General features: G+C 43.4%; 1 protein-coding gene across 1 annotated transcript in view; it reads left to right on the forward strand.

The window, feature by feature from the left end:
* The window catches only part of CERS1 (ceramide synthase 1), a 65,240-nt gene extending 51,682 nt beyond the window's left edge, over positions 1-13,558 (forward strand). Inside the window, exons 6-7 of the mRNA XM_058163474.1 lie at positions 7,602-7,735; positions 12,729-13,558. Of these exons, the coding sequence (XP_058019457.1) occupies positions 7,602-7,735; positions 12,729-12,771 (177 nt within the window). The 3' untranslated portion in view covers positions 12,772-13,558. The remainder of the gene's footprint in view (positions 1-7,601; positions 7,736-12,728) is intronic.
* The last annotated feature ends 4,825 nt before the right edge of the window (positions 13,559-18,383 follow it).

Genomic DNA, 18,383 nt, shown 5'->3' on the forward strand with positions numbered 1-18,383 from the left:
CAACTGGTCAAGGGAAACTGTTACCTTTACTATTAGAGTAAGGAAATAAAGGAAAATAGGCTTTTCTGATTGATGTCAGCTTTTCCAGAAAGGTCAGGCCAGGAAATCCTGACTCCGCAAGTTCAACTTGTTGGATGCTTGGAGCAACCTACAAACCCTCTCAATAAACAACAATCAGAGAAAAAGATGTGTCCTGTTCCAAAAATTAAAATGTTTTAAAACCAGGGTTGTCCAACCGTGGCAGCTTGAAGACTTGTGGACTTCAATTCGTGGCTGACTGGGGAATTGAAAAATTGGGAGTTGAAGTCCACAAGTCTTGGTTGGATACTCCTGGTTTAAATCTCTGCCTGAATGTTACAGCTTTCTTGTTAAATTAGGCCAACCACCATGGGCAGTGTAGGTTTGGTGCACTTTTTCCCTTTCAACTGAATAGAACTTGGACTCCTATCGCGTTGACAGGTTTTATCTGCAAGGTTGTTGATTTTAACTCGCAACTGACCCTCCCAGGCATGTGTGCAGAGAGGTCCCCGCCCTGGTCTAAATTTGCTTCTGCTGCTTTGCTGTCCTTTTCCAGGTTCTGGTTCCGTTTGTACTGGTTCCCCTTGAAGGTGCTTTATGCGACCTGCCACACCAGTCTCCAGTCTGTCCCCAAAATCCCATTTTATTTCTTCTTCAACGTGCTGCTGTTTATCCTCACGCTGATGAATATCTATTGGTTCCTGGTAAGTAAAGGGCTCCTGTCAGAGTCTAGTCCAGCTTTTTACTGGCTCCGCACCAACCAGTGTGAAGTTACAGGTAGTCCTTGACTTACCACCATTTGTTTAATGACCATTCAAAGTCACAACAGCATTAAGAAAAGTGACTTAGGACTAGTTCTCACACTTACGGCTGTTGCAGCAGTATCCCCACAATTATGTGATCAGGCTTTGGGTTTTTGGAAACCGGGATGCTGAGTTTGTCATTTGCCACCTTTCCTAGGGAGCTTCTGACAAGCAAAGTCAATGCTGGAATGATTCACTGTGGCTCAATTGCGGTCGTAAATCAAGGACTACCTGTAGTGGTGAAGGTGCTGGATAAGGATTGGGGAGATTCAGATTTGAGCTCCCTTCAACCAGGGAATTCCTGAGGGAATTCGAGTTTGTTCTCTCCTCTCATGCCAGCCAACTTAAGAGGGGTTGGTTGTAGGAAAAAATAAGAGGGAATGATGGATATACCAATTAGAACCTCCTCAAATAAAGAACATGCATGGTTCTATATATTGCCCCTTTCTAAAGATCCTGGTGTCAGGTTTCCAGGCCTGATTTACAAGCAGAAAATGCAATAGATCAGGGGTCTCCAACCTTGGTCCTTTTAAGACTTGTGGACTTCAACTCCCAGAGTCCCTCAGCTAGCAAAACTGGCTGAGGAACTCTGGGAGTTGAAGTCCACAAGTCTTAAAGGGACCAAGGTTGGAGACCCCTGCAATAGAATGCAATAACACTCAGAAACATAGATTGTAAAGCCATCTGCATTGATAAATCCAAGTCAAGCAACGTAGAACCCCAAACAAAACATCACTGCTAAACATGCAAAAATGTGTGTGGAAGTTTAATGGCAAAGGAAACAAGGGCAACTTTAGGAACCAACTGTTGTTCCAGGACTTTGGGGCCACTATTGAGAATATCTGCTATAAAGCAGGGGTCTCCATCCTTGGCAACTTTAAGACTTGTGGACTACAACTCCCAGAGTTCCCAGCTTTGCTGACTGAGGAACTCTGGGAGTTGAAGTCCACAAGTCTTAAAGTTGCCAAGGATGGAGACCCCTGCTATTAAGTCTATATTCCTTACACCCTCTTGGGGCTGTTATCCTACACATCTGCTGAATTCAACAATAAGAAGAAGAGGAGGAGGAGGAGGAGGAGAACAAGAAGGGAGGAGAAGGAGAAGAGGAAGAAGAAGAAGAAGAAGACGACTTGTATGCTATCCAACTCTCAATGATTCAGGGTGGCTCACAGGGATGAACGAAGAAATTACAATATAAAATTAGCAAGAAATAGGTAAATGTTGGCGAAACACAACCATTTCTCTCCCTCCTCTACAACCTGGGTGACGAACCAATGGCTTCTTGGATCTTCTAAATGACAACAGTGGGGGGGCCATTAGATTTTGGCGGGAATCTCTTTCCAGATTAATGCCACAGAAAAGCCATGCTTGCAGAGTCCTGAGAGAGATCCTGTGGCTGTCCATGTGTGTGTGTAGAATAGTCCTAGTAAATACAATTGTGCTCTTTGTGGGCCTTTTATAGGTAGTCCTTGAGCTCAACATTTCTGTTGCTAAGCGAGACAGTAGTTAAGTAAGTTTTGCCTCATTGTACGACCTTCCTTGCAACCATTGTTAAGTGAATCGCTGCACTTGTTACAGTAGTGGCTAAAATTGTGGAAACCTTTTGGGAAAAGTGTATTTTTGAGGTTTGATGGCTAATAACACCACTTTTTTTTATGGAGTTTCAAGATAATCCTATTCTACTGCTGGAATGGCCTGGGAATAGCCCAGACCTTCACCCAATTTAAAATCTATGGAGCCGACTAAAGAAACTTGTTAAGTCAGAAGCGACCCAGCAATAAAACCCAGTTAATAGAAGCAATCATTCAATCTTGGTTTCACATTATAACAGCTGCAGAACTAAAAGACTTCACTCCAGGGGAAGACGTTGTTAAGGCCATAATTCCTGCTAAAGGTTACCCAACTAAGTATTAAATGATGTGATAATTTTTATATATCTAGTTTTTTCTATGGTGATAATTTTTGTATATCTTATTTTTTCTACGTGTTTCACTTTTCTTTTTTTTTTTTCTTTTTTTATTCAAAAAGTTTTACAAAAAAAATTTTTCCCCTTTCCCCCCCTCCTCTCCCCCTCCTTTCACAACCCCCCTCCCCCCCCCCGACTTCCCGGAACGAACACAAGGTATAGTTAAAAATAAAACAAACATATGCTAAAAAATTTTCATCCCAACTTAATTATACTCCTACAATCATCAATTCCTAACTTCCCCCAAGAACAATCAAGAATAATACATCATAATCATTCAAAAACAGTCTGATAACTCTTAGTCTGATATCTACGTTGAATATAGTCAATCCATTTTTTCCATTCCTTTAAGTATCTTTCTTGCGTATTGTCTTTCAAAAAGGCTGATATCTTCGCCATCTCAGCCAAATTGGCAACCTTCAATATCCATTCTTCTATTGTAGGTACTTCTTTTTTCTTCCAGTATTGTCCTATTAGTAATCTTACTGCTGTTATTAGGTTTAAAATCAATTTAGTCTCAATTACTGTACAATCCGTAATAATTCCCAACAAGAAAAATTGCGGCAGGAACTTTATCTTCTTTTTCAAAACATTTTGTAAAATCCACCAAATTTTTATCCAAAAGGCCTTTATGTCCTTACAAGTCCACCAAATGTGAAAATATGTAGCCATCACAATTACATCTCCAACATTTTGCTTGCATATCTGGATACATACACGATAATTTTTAGGATCTAGATGCCATCTATAAAACATTTTATAAAAATTTTCCTCAGATTCTGTGCTCATGAATTTAACATTTCTAACCCAAATTTTTCCCAAGTTTCCAATAATATTGGCTCCTGAAAATTTTGTGCCCACTTTATCATACAGACCTTCACCCAATTGAAAATCTATGGAGCCGACTAAAGAAACTTGTTAAGTCAGAAGCGACCCAGCAATAAAACCCAGTTAATAGAAGCAATCATTCAATCTTGGTTTCACATTATAACAGCTGCAGAACTAAAAGACTTCACTCCAGGGGAAGACGTTGTTAAGGCCATAATTCCTGCTAAAGGTTACCCAACTAAGTATTAACTGATGTGATAATTTTTATATATCTAGTTTTTTCTATGGTGATAATTTTTGTATATCTTATTTTTTCTACGTGTTTCACTTTTCTTTTTTTTTTTCTTTTTTTATTCAAAAAGTTTTACAAAATTTTCCCCCCCTTCCCCCCCTCTCCCCCTCCCTTCACAACCCCCCCCCCGACTTCCCGGAACGAACACAAGGTATAGTTAAAAATAAAACAAACATATGCTAAAAAAATTTCATCCCAACTTAATTATACCCTACAATCATCAATTCCTAACTTCCCCCAAAAACAATCAAGAATAATACATCATAATCATTCAAAAACAGTCTGATAACTCTTAGTCTGATATCTACGTTGAATATAGTCAATCCATTTTTTCCATTCCTTTAAGTATCTTTCTTGCGTATTGTCTTTCAAAAAGGCTGATATCTTCGCCATCTCAGCCAAATTGGCAACCTTCAATATCCATTCTTCTATTGTAGGTACTTCTTTTTTCTTCCAGTATTGTCCTATTAGTAATCTTGCTGCTGTTATTAGATTTAAAATCAATTTAGTCTCAATTACTGTACAATCCGTAATAATTCCCAACAAGAAAAATTGCGGCAGGAACTTTATCTTCTTTTTCAAAACATTTTGTAAAATCCACCAAATTTTTATCCAAAAGGCCTTTATGTCCTTACAAGTCCACCAAATGTGAAAATATGTAGCGTCATCACAATTACATCTCCAACATTTTGCTTGCATATCTGGATACATACACGATAATTTTTTAGGATCTAGATGCCATCTATAAAACATTTTATAAAAATTTTCCTCAGATTCTGTGCTCATGAATTTAACATTTCTAACCCAAATTTTTTCCCAAGTTTCCAATAATATTGGCTCCTGAAAATTTTGTGCCCACTTTATCATACAATCCTTTACCAAGTCCCTTTCAGAATCTATTTCAAGTAACACATTATACAATCTCTTTATATGCTCCTGAGACTGATTTCTAATTTGCTTTACCAAATTTCCCTCGTTCTGCTCTATACCAATTTTCTGATCTCCCTTCCATCTAGCACGTAGTTGCTCTAATAGCAAATCCTTCATAAAGGCATTACATTCTTGATTAAATTATCTTTCCATCGATATATAATGTTATGGTACTACTCCCAAAAAAAAAAAAAGTGGTGTTATTAGCTAGTTTTAGAAAATACGCTTTTCCCAAAAGGTTTCCACAGTTTTGGCCACTACTGTAAGTTAATAACCTGGTTGAGAAGTGCACCTGGCTTCCCCTTTGACTTTGCTTGTCAAGAGGATCGCAAAAGGTGATCACACAATTCCAGGTTACGGCAACCATCATAAATTTGAACCAGTTGCCAAGCATCCGATGTTTATTCATGGGGGGACTGTGGGGATGTTGCCACAATCATCAGTGTGAAAAATAGTCACAAGTCTCCTTTTTTCAGTACCATTGTAACTTTGGAAGAGTCACTGAATGAATTGTTGTGAGTTGAGGACTAACCGTAGCCAGTTGTTACCAATACAATAAAATGTATTGTTTTACATTTACATCAGGGGTGAAATGCTCCCGGTTCGGACCGGATCACTCGATCCGGTAGTGATGGCGGCGGGTGGTTCGGAGAACCGATAGCAAAAATCCCTGCCCCCTCCTATGTCCAGCTGAGCCACACGATCATCAGAGGTTGTTGTTGTTGTTGTTGTTTTACTTTTAAAAGCATTTTTTCTTCGGCCGAAAATATGCTTTTAAAAGAAAAGAAAAGCCTCTGACGATCAGGCAACTCAGCTGTGATTGTCAGAGCCTTTTAAAAGCAGTTTTTTACAACCTCTTCGGCCGAAGAGGTTGTAGAAAAGAGGTTGTAGAAAAAATGCTTTTAAAAGTAAAAAAAAAAATTGGCCACGCCCATCCAGTCACATTTCACCCCCCCAACAAGCCACGCCCACAGAACCGGTAGTAAATTTTACATTTCACCACTGATTCACATGGTTTTGTATAAAACTTCTGTTCCCACAGGAAGTATCCTATTTTTCAGACTATAAAACGCTTCGAAGTATAAGACACACCTAGTTTTTGGGGAGGAAAACAAGAAAAAAAAATGTGCCTCCCATCAGCAAACAGCAATCAGCATGGTCAGCTTCAGCACAGCATGATTTAGCATGAGCAGCTGATTGGCGGTTGGATCTGCCTCTCGGAATACCTTCTATCAACTGTTCCAGGCTGCAGGGATCGGTGCTGCCCATCGGCGCTGTGACCTATCGTCGCCGCCTATCTCCGCCAGCTGGAACGGGCTGAAAATGGGACGTGCAGAGGTTGAAAATGGGGCACGCGGAGCAGGGGTGAAATTCACTTACCTTCCCTACCGGTTCACCGCATGCACAGAGATTGAAAATTGTCGCAAAAAAGGGACGTCATGACATCCACACGGGTGGGCAGAGCTTCGTGCAGTCGACCCTATTGTATCTTGCGATCAGGATAGAACCAGCTGAATTTCATCCCTGGCGCGGAGGCTGAAGATGGGATGCAAGGAGGCTGAAAATGGAGCGCGCGGAGGCAGCGATAAGTGACAGCGGCAATGGGCGGTGGCAGCACCGATGGGTGGCACCGATCCTCTGCATCCTAGAACAGCTGATAAGAGGTTGTCGTGTCCCCCTCCCCCTCCGACGACCGGGTCAAGGAAGTCCGTATCAAACGTGGCAACGAAGCCTCTGCAGCTTGCCAAATTCCTTCGAGGTTTCTCAGGGCAGGCAGGAGTCCAAGTTGTGACTTCAGCGATAGAGTCCAATATCGGCAAACTAGATGAGACTTTGCTTGACTCAAAGTTGGAATGCCAAAAGCAGGTCCTTTATATAGGCTGTGGGGTGTAGCTCCATGACTCAGTATTTATCCAGGCCTGCCCCTCCCTTCCTTCTGCTGGTGTCACCTCTCAGATCTCCGGAAGCGAGGATCCTCCCACTTTGAATTCTCTTCAGCTGGATCTGCTGTCAGTAATTCCAGCATGTGGCTGGCTTCCTGCTCACATGCTGTAGGAGTGAAGTTTATGGGGCTTCGGTGTTCACTCCTGACATCCTCTCCGGGCATGGGGCCGGGGCCGGGGGCTGGAGGCATGACAGGCTGTTCATCTTCATTATCAGACTCCGAGTCTGATAAAAGGCCCGGGTGGAGATGGGAGGGGCCCGGCTGAGGAGAGGAGGGAGGACGAGGCACAACAGAGGTATTCTGACAGGCCAATCCAACCGCCAATCACCTGCTCGTGCTAAATCAGGCTGTGTGAAGCTGACCATGCTGTTTGCTGCTTGCTGCAAGGAGGTAAATTGTTGGGAGGCAGAGGCCGAAGAGTGAGGGCTGGCGGGTGGGCGGGGCTTCAGCAATATTCGCTGTGTAAGACGCACTGACATTTCCACCCACTTTTTTGGGAGGCAAAAGTGCGTCTTATACTCCGAAAAGTACGGTAATCTGAGATGCGTGTCTTGCCTTTGATCCAATTTTCTCCCGCAGCAGACTGATTCTAAATGCCCAGATCACACATTATCCTCACATCAGCCTTGTGAAGTAGGCAAGGCTGAGAGAGAATCCTAAATCTTCCTGTACCATTGAATGTAGACTGAGAGTGGATATATCCCCGTATGCTAAGTTGAACCGGCAGGTTGATGAAGCAGGTAAGAGTCCCAACAAGCATGATGGGAAAATCTGTGACCCAGCAAAGCTGATTGGTTTCTCCTCTTCTCCTCTTGGCAGTACATCGTTGTTTTTGTGGCCAAGGTTTTGCTGGGACACGTGCAGGAAGTGAAGGATGTACGGGAATATGATATTGATGCTGCTTCTAAGAAGACAGACAAGGAGCTTCATCTCCTCAACTCTTGGAAGGAAGGGTAAGGACATCTAAAAGCGATGGGTTTCTCTTTTTTCTTTCCCTCACTTTCCTCCTAGCAACAGCCACTCGGTTGCTTCTGAGTGGCATGCAAAAACAGCTTAAGTTACAACTTGAATCCTGTCCTTAATATCAAGGATACCAAATACTTTTCCAAATTCCTCCAAATACCGTATTTTTCGGACTATAAGACGCACCGGAGTATAAGACGCACCAAGATTTCAAAGGTAAAGAAAAAGAAGAAAAGTTTTTTGCCCTCCCCGGCACCCAGGGGCACTCTGCATGCCTCCCAAATCCTCTGGGCATCCTGTTTTTGCGAAAAGCAGGCGTGGGGCAGGGTTTCCAGAGGCCAAAAATGGCTGTATTCGTTGTATAAGATGCACCAACATTTCCACCAGTTGTGAAATGTAAAATTTGTTACTACCGGTTCTGTGGGCGTGGCTTGGTGGCGGAGGGTAATGTGATTGCGTGGGCGTGGCCAACTTTTTTTTTTTTTACTTTTAAAAGCATTTTTTCTACAACCGGTTCAGCCGAAGATCAGAACCTTTTAAAAATGCTTTTAAAAAAGGCTCTGACGATCAGGCAACTCAACTGGGATCGTCAGAGTCTTTTAATACCTCTTCAGCCGAAGAGGTTGTAGAAAAGATGCTTTTAAAAGGCCCTGACGATCTCAGCTGAGCCGCGCAATCATCAGAGGCTTTTTTTTTTACTTTTAAAAGCATTTTTTCAGTCAAAGAAAAAATGCTTTAAAAAGTAAAAAAAAACAAAAACAACTTCTGATGATCGCACGGCTCAGCTGGGTGCGGGGGTGGGCAGGGATTTTTTGCTACTGGTTCTCCAAACCACCCCCACCATCGCTACCGGATCGGGCAATCCAGTCCGAACCGGGAGCATTTCACCCCTGATTTCCACCCTCTTCGGGGGGGTGGGGGGGGAATGTGTCTTATGCTCTGAAAAGTACAGTAATTCCCTTAGCGACACCCCACGTCCAATACAACTAAAGGTTCTCCAGAAGAGATGCAAATATGCTTCGTTCTGCACGGAAAGAAGAAATAGAGAGGAATAGTAAATCAGTAGACGGACAGAGTCCATAAAAATCATCCCTTCCATTGCTAATTATGGAATCTAGCTCTGGCCAGATCTGGTTACTCTCCCCCAATATTTTAGATCCATTTTTTTTGGGAGGGGTGTTTCTCAACCTCGGCAGCTTTAAGACTGACTGGGGAATTCTGGGAATTGACGTCCACATAACTTTGAAGTTGCTGAGGCCGAGAAACACTGACTTGAGAGTGACAGACTTAACCACCTTATCTGACTCTTCGTATCCTACTTTCCTAGGGTGAAGACCAAGAATAGTATCTGTTTCAAGTACCCTTCCTTTTTCACTTTCTCAGGGAGGCACGTTGTAGGAAACAGCCTGCAAATTTCTTTTAGAGCTGCTGCAAATTACGGAGCAGATTAAGGGGGATGGAAATGCTGTCCCTCCCCCCCAGCTCTTATTCGGAAAGCACCATTTTTAAAAAAAATAAAATAAAATTCAAAAGTACCGTACACAACCTCACAGAGTAAAAAAACAAACAAACGCTGTTTCAATTTCAATTTTCTTTTAGGTCAGGGGTCTCCAACCTTGGCAACTTTAAGACTTGTGGACTTCAACTCCCAGAGTTCCTCAGCCAGCTTTGCTGAGTCCACAAACCTTAATGTTGCCAAGGTTGGAGACCCTTGTTTATGTAGTTGTTTATGCAGGAAAGCCTAAAAACAATAGGACCAGAAATTTTTTTTTTGTTTGTTTGTTTGTTTACATTTATACCCCGCCCTTCTCCGAAGACTCAGGGCGGCTTACAGTGTATAAGGCAATAGTCTCATTCTATTTGTATATTTTTACAAAGTCAACTTATTGCCCCCCCAACAATCTGGGTCCTCATTTTACCTACCTTTAAAGGATGGAAGGCTGAGTCAACCTTGGGCCGGGCTCGAACCTGCAATAATTGCAGGCTTCGGTGTTCTTAATAACAGGCTATTACCAGCCTGAGCTATCCGGCCCCTTTCTGGGAGTGACCTAGCTAGCAAAAGACAGGCTTGCAGAATAGAGTGGAGAATTGGGCAGCGGAGAGTATTAAGCACGTGTAGGAGAAATGCCAAATGGTGGAGAAATCCTGTAACTCAGGGCCAAAGACTCTGCCCTCTTACACTTTTCCTGAATGCCAGAATGATGTCCATTGACAGCTATTTCAGGATTGATCCAAACTTACTGCACATTATGGCCTTATGGACCTCGGACACTTAACTTATGAATTATGAGCACTGCTTTCTGTTCCATTCATGTTAGTAGGGACTTTCCTTAGCTGTCTCATCTGCTGCCTTCTAGAGGTTCTGCATCAGAGGTGGTATTCAGCAGGTTCTGACCAGTTCTGACGAACCGGTAGCGGAAATTTTGAGTAGTTCGGAGAACCGGTAAATACCATCTCTGACTGGCACTTCCCCCATCTATTGTCTGCCTTCTGAGCCCCAGCTGATCGAGAGGAAATGGGGATTTTGCAGTAACCTTCCCCTGCCACACCCACCAAGTCACACCCACCAAGTCATGCCACGCCCACAGAACTGGGAGTAAAAAAAACTGAATTCCACCACTGTTCTGCATCTAAGGGGCCCCATATCCCGGTCACATATTTGATAGATCACGCAGTGTTACCATTAATAAATCAGTAGCCTTTCCTATTAGCCCCAGTTTCTACATTAATAAACCCTCCATTATTAAGCATGTTACAAATCAGCTACAGTTTATCCATCCATCCCGACCAATTGTAAGAAATGAAAATATACCTTGATTTTAAAAATACTCAATTAATATACTTAGAGATACATATGTACAGCTATGAAATACCGGTAGTCCTCAACTCATGGCCACAATTGAGCCCAAAGTTCCTGTTGCTAAACAAGACAGTTGTTAAGTGAGCTTTGTCCCATATTACGACTTTTTCTGCCACAGTATTTAAGTGAATCACTGCAGTTGTTAAGTTAATAACACTTTAAGATTCACTTAACAATTTGAAATGTATTTCTTAAAAACAATTCTATTGCAATGTTTCTGTTAAATAAACACCTTTCTAAATACTGAGCCAGAGGTAGCAGGAGGAGGACATATTTAAATATATGCAGTGTATTAATAATAGCTGCATTTCATTTAATTTAGTAATTAAATTTGAAATTTAATAAAGCTTATTTAAGTTTATGTCCTGGGCCTAAACCATGTTTGGGGAATAAAGTCCCTACAGATAAAGGTAAAGATAAAGGTTCCCCTTACACATATATGCTAGTCATTCCTGACTCTAGGGGGCAGTGCTTATCTCCGTTTCAAAGCCAAAGAGCCAGCGCTGCCCGAAGACATCACCGTGGTCATGTGGCCAGCATGGCTAAACGCCAAAAACGCACGGAATGCTGTTACCTTCCCACCAAAGGTGGTCCCTATTTTTTCTACTTGCATTTTTTACATGCTTTTGAACTGTTAGGTTGGCAGAAGCTGGGACAAGTAATGGGAGCTCATCCCGTTACACAGCACTAGGGATTCGAACTGCTGACCTTTCGATTGACAAGCTCAGCGTCTTAGCCAGTGAGCCACCGCGTCCCTACAGATAAAGGTAAAGATAAAAGTTCCCCTCACACATATATGCTAGTCATTCCTGACTCTAGGGGGCAGTGCTTATCTCCGTTTCAAAGCCAAAGAGCCAGCGCTGCCCGAAGACATCACCGTGGTCATGTGGCCAGCATGGCTAAACGCCAAAGACGCACGGAATGCTGTTATCTTCCCACCAAAGGTGGTCCCTATTTTTTCTACTTGCATTTTTTACATGCTTTTGAACTGTTAGGTTGGCAGAAGCTGGGACAAGTAACGGGAGCTCATCCCGTTACACGGCAGCACTAGGGATTCGAACTGCTGACCTTTCGATTGACAAGCTCAGCGTCTTAGCCAGTGAGCCACTGCGTCCCTACAGATAGCCCTTGTTTAACCATCATTTTCTCAGTGATTGTTCAAACATACAGTGGCACCGAATGAGTGGTACTTACTACTAGTCCTTTGCACAGTGATTGTTCAAAAGTACAGTGGCACCGAATGAGTGGTACTTACTACTAATCCTTAAACTTATTTAAGTCATAGCATCCCCAAGGTCACAACTGCCATTTGAGACTTTTACTGCCAGCCTCCAACAAGGAAAATCAAAGAGAAAGCTGGTAAGGAGGCTTCTAATGGCAACCACATGATGTCTTGCTTAATGACGGCATGGAATTTGTTTAAGGACAACAACATGAAGTGCTGGAACTGCCATTGCTAAGCAGCACAGTCATGTGATATTATGCTTTACCTCTGCATCACTTAGCAATAGGAGTTCCTGGTCCCAGTAGCCATTATTAACAGATAGTCCTCGATTTATGACCATTAATTTAACAACCATTTCAGATTATGATGGCCCTGAAAAAAAGTGACTTATGACCAGTCCTTCTACTTACAACTATCAGTGTTCCAGCAATCACATGAGAAAATTCAGACAGTTGACAACTGGCATGTATTTATGACATCTATAGCGCCTCGGGGTCATGTGATCATCATTTACAACGTTCCTATAACCAGCTCAGCGGGGGAAAACCGCTTTACGACCATGGCAAAAAAGGTTTAAAATCAGGCGTGATTCACCGAACAACCGCGTTGCTCAGCAACAGTCATGTTGGTTCCAACTGTGGTCATCAGTCAAGGACTACTCCTATGAGAGGTGATTCCAGGGCCACGCCTACTCATCTGCATAGCCACGCCCAAGGGCAATGGTCAAAAGGCAGGACCGAATAGTAAAAAAAACTAAAAAAAAAACTGAGAGCATCTGCACCAAGACGAATTCCTTGTGTGTCCAATCACACTTGGCCAATAAAAAAATTCTATTCTATTCTAAAAGCTGGGGTGTTTTTTTTCCCCTCATTAGTTGTCCTTTGTTTCTCCCCTCTAGAAATCACCTGAAGAACGGCATCGTGAAAGACAAGCGGTTATAGAGGCGCTTGCAGGACCACACGTGCACGGAGCCGAATTCTGGAGAAAGCCGCAAGGAACCCTTCATTCAAACTCCAGCCTGTTCAAGGGTGAACTGAAGAAAATAAGAACTGCCACCCTATCCCGCCCAGGGTTGACAACTAAGTTCTTAATCGGGGAGCGATTTACAAATTTTCTTTTTTTTTTAAAAAAAAAGCCCCCTGGAGTTGGATTTCAAGCTGGATTTCCATTAGCAGTGATGGAAATTAGAAGTAGAAGGAGGCCCATGACGCGTCATTTTAGCCGGGTCAGGTTGGACAGCAGGGCATTCACACACACACACACACACACACATACACACACACACACAAGCTGCTTCCATCCTCTGGTGCATCAGTGGTGCCTAGTAGGAAAAAGTTTCCCACCAGGGTGGGAGGGATGAGGGAACTGTCAAGGCAGGGCCTTCTCTGGGGTGGCCCCAAGAAGGCAGAACTGTTTTCCCCTTGGTTCAGGACTCCTGATTTGGTTGAAGAGGAAATAAGGGAGGGGTGGTGGTGGGGAAATCCCTTCAGGATCTCCAGCTGGCAAAAAGCAATGGTAGAAGGAAGCACATGTGCGAATCGATGAATTTTCAGCCTTACAAGTTAGGGTTGGGAAGGAGTATCTCACTTTTTACCCCTGTTCCCTTTTCTAAACCATGTTTGTTTTTGTTCCCCCCCCCCTTGTTCCAGTTGGGAGTGGAAAAAGGCGGCGGTAGTGTTTTGTCTTAACTGCGTGTATTGGAGAAGTTGTATATAAAATAAGGCTTGGATCCACAAGATGACGGTTTCTGAATTGTCTTTGAAAACAGGTTTTTTGTTTGTTTGTTTGTTTATCTAGCAATATTTATAGTTAACATGATCGGGGGATGCACCAATCCATATTCGGTTTTCATTTCACAACTCCCAGACTCCTGTCGATCACTGGGTTTTTTTTTTTCTCCAGGCAGAGTGATATCTCCCCGTCGGAAGCAGTCTTATCTCCCAACATTGAGACATAACTTGGAATAGGAGAGAACAAGAAACCGCAAGCAAGCAGACCTGGTAGCTCACTGCTGGGAGATTTTTTTCCTTGGTGTCATTTAACCGGTTGGATTGGGTTGTATTTTAACCATGCTGGCTGAGGAATTCTGGGGGTTGAAGTCCACACATTTTAAACTTACCGAGATAAAGAAATGGGGAAAACATCAAGGATGAAATCCAGCAGGTTCTGGAGAACCGGTAGCGGAAATTTTGAGTAGTTTGGAGAACAGGCAAATACCACCTCTGGCTGGCCCCAGAGTGGGCTGAGAATGGAGATTTTGCAATATCCTTACCCCAGGAGTGGGGAGGGAATGGGGATTTTGCAGTATCCTTCCCCTGGAGTGGGGTGGGAATGGAGATTTTGCAATATCCTTCCCCCAGGAGTGGGGAGGGAATGGGGATTTTGCAGTATCCTTCCCCTGGAGTGGGGTGGGAATGGAGATTTTGCAATATCCTTCCCCCAGGAGTGGGGAGGGAATGGGGATTTTGCAGTATCCTTCCCCTGGAGTGGGGTGGGAATGGAGATTTTGCAGTATCCTTCCCCTGCCATGCCCACCAAGCCACGCCCACAGAACTGGTAGTAAAAAAAATTGGATTTCACCACTGGAAAACGTGTGAAGATGATGGAGGTATGGGTGATAAAACTCAGGGTGGCTACAATCGTAATTGAATTTGAGAAGAACAACAAAGATGATTAGGGGACTGGAAGCTAAAACATATAAACAGACGTTGCAGGAACTGGGTATGTCTAGTTTAATGCAAAGAAGGACTAGGGGAGACATGATAGCAGTCTTCCAATATCTCAGGGGCTGCCACAAAAAAGAGGGAGTCAAACTATTCTCCAAAGCACCTGAGGGCAGGACAAGAAGCAATGGGTGGAAACTAATCGAGGAGAAAAGCAACTTAAAACTAAGGAGAAATTTCCTGACAGTTAGAACAATTAATCAGTGGAACAACTTGGCTCCAGAAGTTGTGACTGCTCCAACACTGGAAGTTTTTAAGATGTTGGATAACTTTTTGTCTGGTGTAGGGTTTCCTGCCTAAGCAGGGGGTTGGTCCCTTTCAACTCTGTTATTTTGATTACTCCCCCCTTTATTTTTTTTACCCAAACCATAATATAATAGGGTTTCAATTACATGATTGTGGAATTTTTCTTGTAATTGTTGGCACTTTTCTCCCCAGACATCTACTTTTTAAAAAAAATCTACTTTTAAAAAAAAAAAGAAGAATGCGCTACCATATCCGGAAAGTTTAGAGCAGCTTTTCTCAACCTTGACAACTTTAAGATGTATGGACTTCAATTCAATATGGAATTCTGGGAGTCGAAGTCCACACATCTTAAAGTTGTCAAGGATGAGAAGTATTGTTTTGAGCAGGGGTGTCAAACTCGGTGCGTTACGTTGCAGTCACGTGAAGTTTTGCAACTTTCTCATTTGTGGAGCTGGGGTGGGTGTGGCCTGCATCCGGCCCACGGGCAGCCAGTTTGACACCCCTGGTTTAGAGCATGCTGTGGCTGCTCTCACAAAATGGCTTTGCTGATTCATTAAAGAGCCTGTTGTGACCTAGGCTTACTTAGTCATTACAAGACACAATTAGTCCCAAACAAACTTATTTTATTGTAACAGCTGAGAATTACTTTCATTCTCAGCTGAGTCCCAATTAGTTGCAAAACAAGTCCTTTGGAAGAAGTCCTTCGGGATAATCACCAACCTTTATCTTCTTTGACACCCTGCCAAAGACCTTACTTGGCAAAGCCCAGCGAAGTTAAGAAACAAACAAGAGATGCAGACTGAAAACGAGTTAGCAACCTGGATTTCCTGCAAAAGGCCCCAAGTGCCTTTGTTTCTCTTTTAAGCCTTATGGGAGGGGCCAATCATCTCCTGGCCTTACTCCCGAGTCGTCCCTTTTGCTTTAGCTGCTCTTGCCTTCTGACAGCTCTGCGCATGCGTGCATTAGGAACAGGCTCCTCCTGTTCCTTTGCCTCTACTGTCTGATTCGGGGCTCCGGAGTTCGGACATCACTCACAGATGGCCGTGACCCCATCTCTGACTCATACGCAGAGCCCTCGTCCAGGCCTTCCCCAGCCTCCAGGACTGGCCCATATTCCTCTCCAGCCTCCGCACTGTCCAACTCCGCTGCCAGCTCAGCAGGCTGCTCGTGGACCACAACAGAGCCGCCGAGGTTTGCATTTCTCATCCCATCCATTTACTAGAAGGCAAACTAGTGAGGCTGACCCTTGTCACCCTCTTGTGACTGCCATTTTCAGACAGGGCTGCAACCACCTATCAAGTTTCAAGAAGGTTCTTAGGAAATTCTTGGAAATAAAGCATATGCCAGAGACTGATCGTTTGCATTCTTTTTTTTTTTTTACTTTTTCGTAAATTACATATATCAGGGGTCTGCAAACTTGGCTCTTTTAAGACTTGAAGTCTTAAAAGTCTCTGGGAGTTGAAGTCCACAAGACTTAAAAAAGCCAAGTTTGCAGACCCCTGACATATACCATTTATATGTAATAGGCATATGTAATTTACATACCTACGTACAGATAGTCCTTAATTTACAATCAGTTGGATAGCAACCATCGAAGTTACAATGGACATCCCACCCCCAAAATGTGGCTTTTAACAGAATAACAGTTGGAAGGGATCTTTCAGGTCATCTAGTCCAACCCCCTGCCCGAGCAGGAGACCCTACGCCCTTTCTGACAGATGACAATCCAGTCTCGTCTTCAAAGCTTCCAGTGATGACACTTAAACACTTGTCACAAAGTTACAACCACTGCAGCACTTGCGCAGTTGTTTTCTCTTACAACTCTGCCCATTGGGATGCTACACTAGGCCCGCCCCAGTCCGCCTACTTCGCTCCACACCAGGTCCTCGCGGGCTTTGAGCCTGCTTTCCAACCTACTGGGCCCCACACTATTTTCCTTGCTTAACTTTCAAAGAGCTCCAGAGCTGGGGTTAAGAATGAAGAGGCCGCACCACTGCTGAGCTTCATGATGTGATCTTGAAAGCAACTGCCATTTTTGAGGCAGCCACATTGAATTGGGTGTGGGGCCCAGTGGAGTGAGAAGTAGGCCGAAGCCCTGAGGTGACCCCAAAGGAAAGGATCAAAGGAAGCAGAGCAGAGGGGTCTTTGGGGTGGAGGAAGGCTCCCCGAGGTACCCCATACACCACTTAATGACCCACACATTCATTTAATGACTGCATCAGGGAGAGGAGAGATGGAAGGGGTCCTAAGTGAGGTGATTACATAACAGCCATCACGACTTTCAACCGTAATGGGCGGGCTCCAATACGGTCATAGGTTGAGGACTACCAGGGGTTATGATCCACATTTAATCTGAATGCGAAGCTAGGTAGGAAGGGGACACTGAATCCAGAATGTGGATTGAGATAAAAAGTCATGGGCACAGCAAGGCCAACAATTAACTTGGCTTCCACTGAATATACAATTAAAATGAATCAAGTACAGTTCATGCTTGCCCAAATAGGCATTAGTTTTTTGGCAGCAGAACAGAAATGGTTTACCACTGCTTTTCTGGGTTTTCCCCTCACAGCTAAGTTTTAACCTGGTGGTTACTTTTTTTTTTTTTTTTTTGCAACGGATGAAATTGCTGCCATCTGCTGTGATTTAATCCATCTGTATTTAGAATTTCCCTTTTCACACCAGAATGCTACTGTGAGCATTAAGGCATTGAGTTGTGCTTAAAGATGAACATTTGTTTACTTGCAGCCATGGAACTTCAGTGGCCAGTCTTTCTCCTAGTTTCTTCGCCATTACAGTGCTGCTAAGAGGTTAAAATCGTAGAAATGCTAGCATTATGCTGGGGAAAAATTCAATAAAATTTTGGAATGTTTCCAAAGGTTATAACAACTGCAACACGGTACAGTCAAAACTGCGCATCTCGTCGTAGGCAATATTTGCAAGTGATACTATTACTCATTCAATTCACACGCTATCCCAAAAACGCTTTTTCCAAAAGGCAACTAGACTTTTTGTGTGTTTTTTTTGTTCTCATCCAATTCTAAAGTTCTGAATTGAAGAATTGAAACATTTTCAAAGAAAAAAAACACAAATATGTCCAGTTGTCTTTTGGAAAAAGCACATTTGGTGCAACCATGACCTGGATGATTAAGAAACTTTATAGACAGAGACAATTCATATCCTAGGGGTTTTTTTATCCTCCATTTTAGCCCCACAACAGTTTTGTGAGGTAGACTGAGCTGAATGTGTGTCCTTAACCTTCTGTACTTGAGAAGGATTTGAACCCAGATGATGATGTGGTCCATCAACAGCCTGCGGAGCTGGCAACGGAGTCGACCAGCGATGAGGCTGGGGAAGGCCCAGATGATGCTGAAGTGGGGCCAGGGCCAATGGGGAGTGAGGTGCGGACTCCAGAGCCCCCAGAGGCTGACAGTAGTGAGGCAGAGGAATAGGAGGAGCCTGTTCCTAATGCACGCATGAGAAGAGCTGCCAGAAGGCAAGAGCAGCTCAAGCAGAGAGGACAACTCAGGAGTAGAGGCAAGAGATGATTGGCCCCTTCCATAAGGCTTAAAACAGACCAGCAACAG

The sequence above is a fragment of the Ahaetulla prasina genome, chromosome 1, assembly GCF_028640845.1.
Source record: "Ahaetulla prasina isolate Xishuangbanna chromosome 1, ASM2864084v1, whole genome shotgun sequence".
Lineage (NCBI taxonomy): Eukaryota > Metazoa > Chordata > Lepidosauria > Squamata > Colubridae > Ahaetulla > Ahaetulla prasina.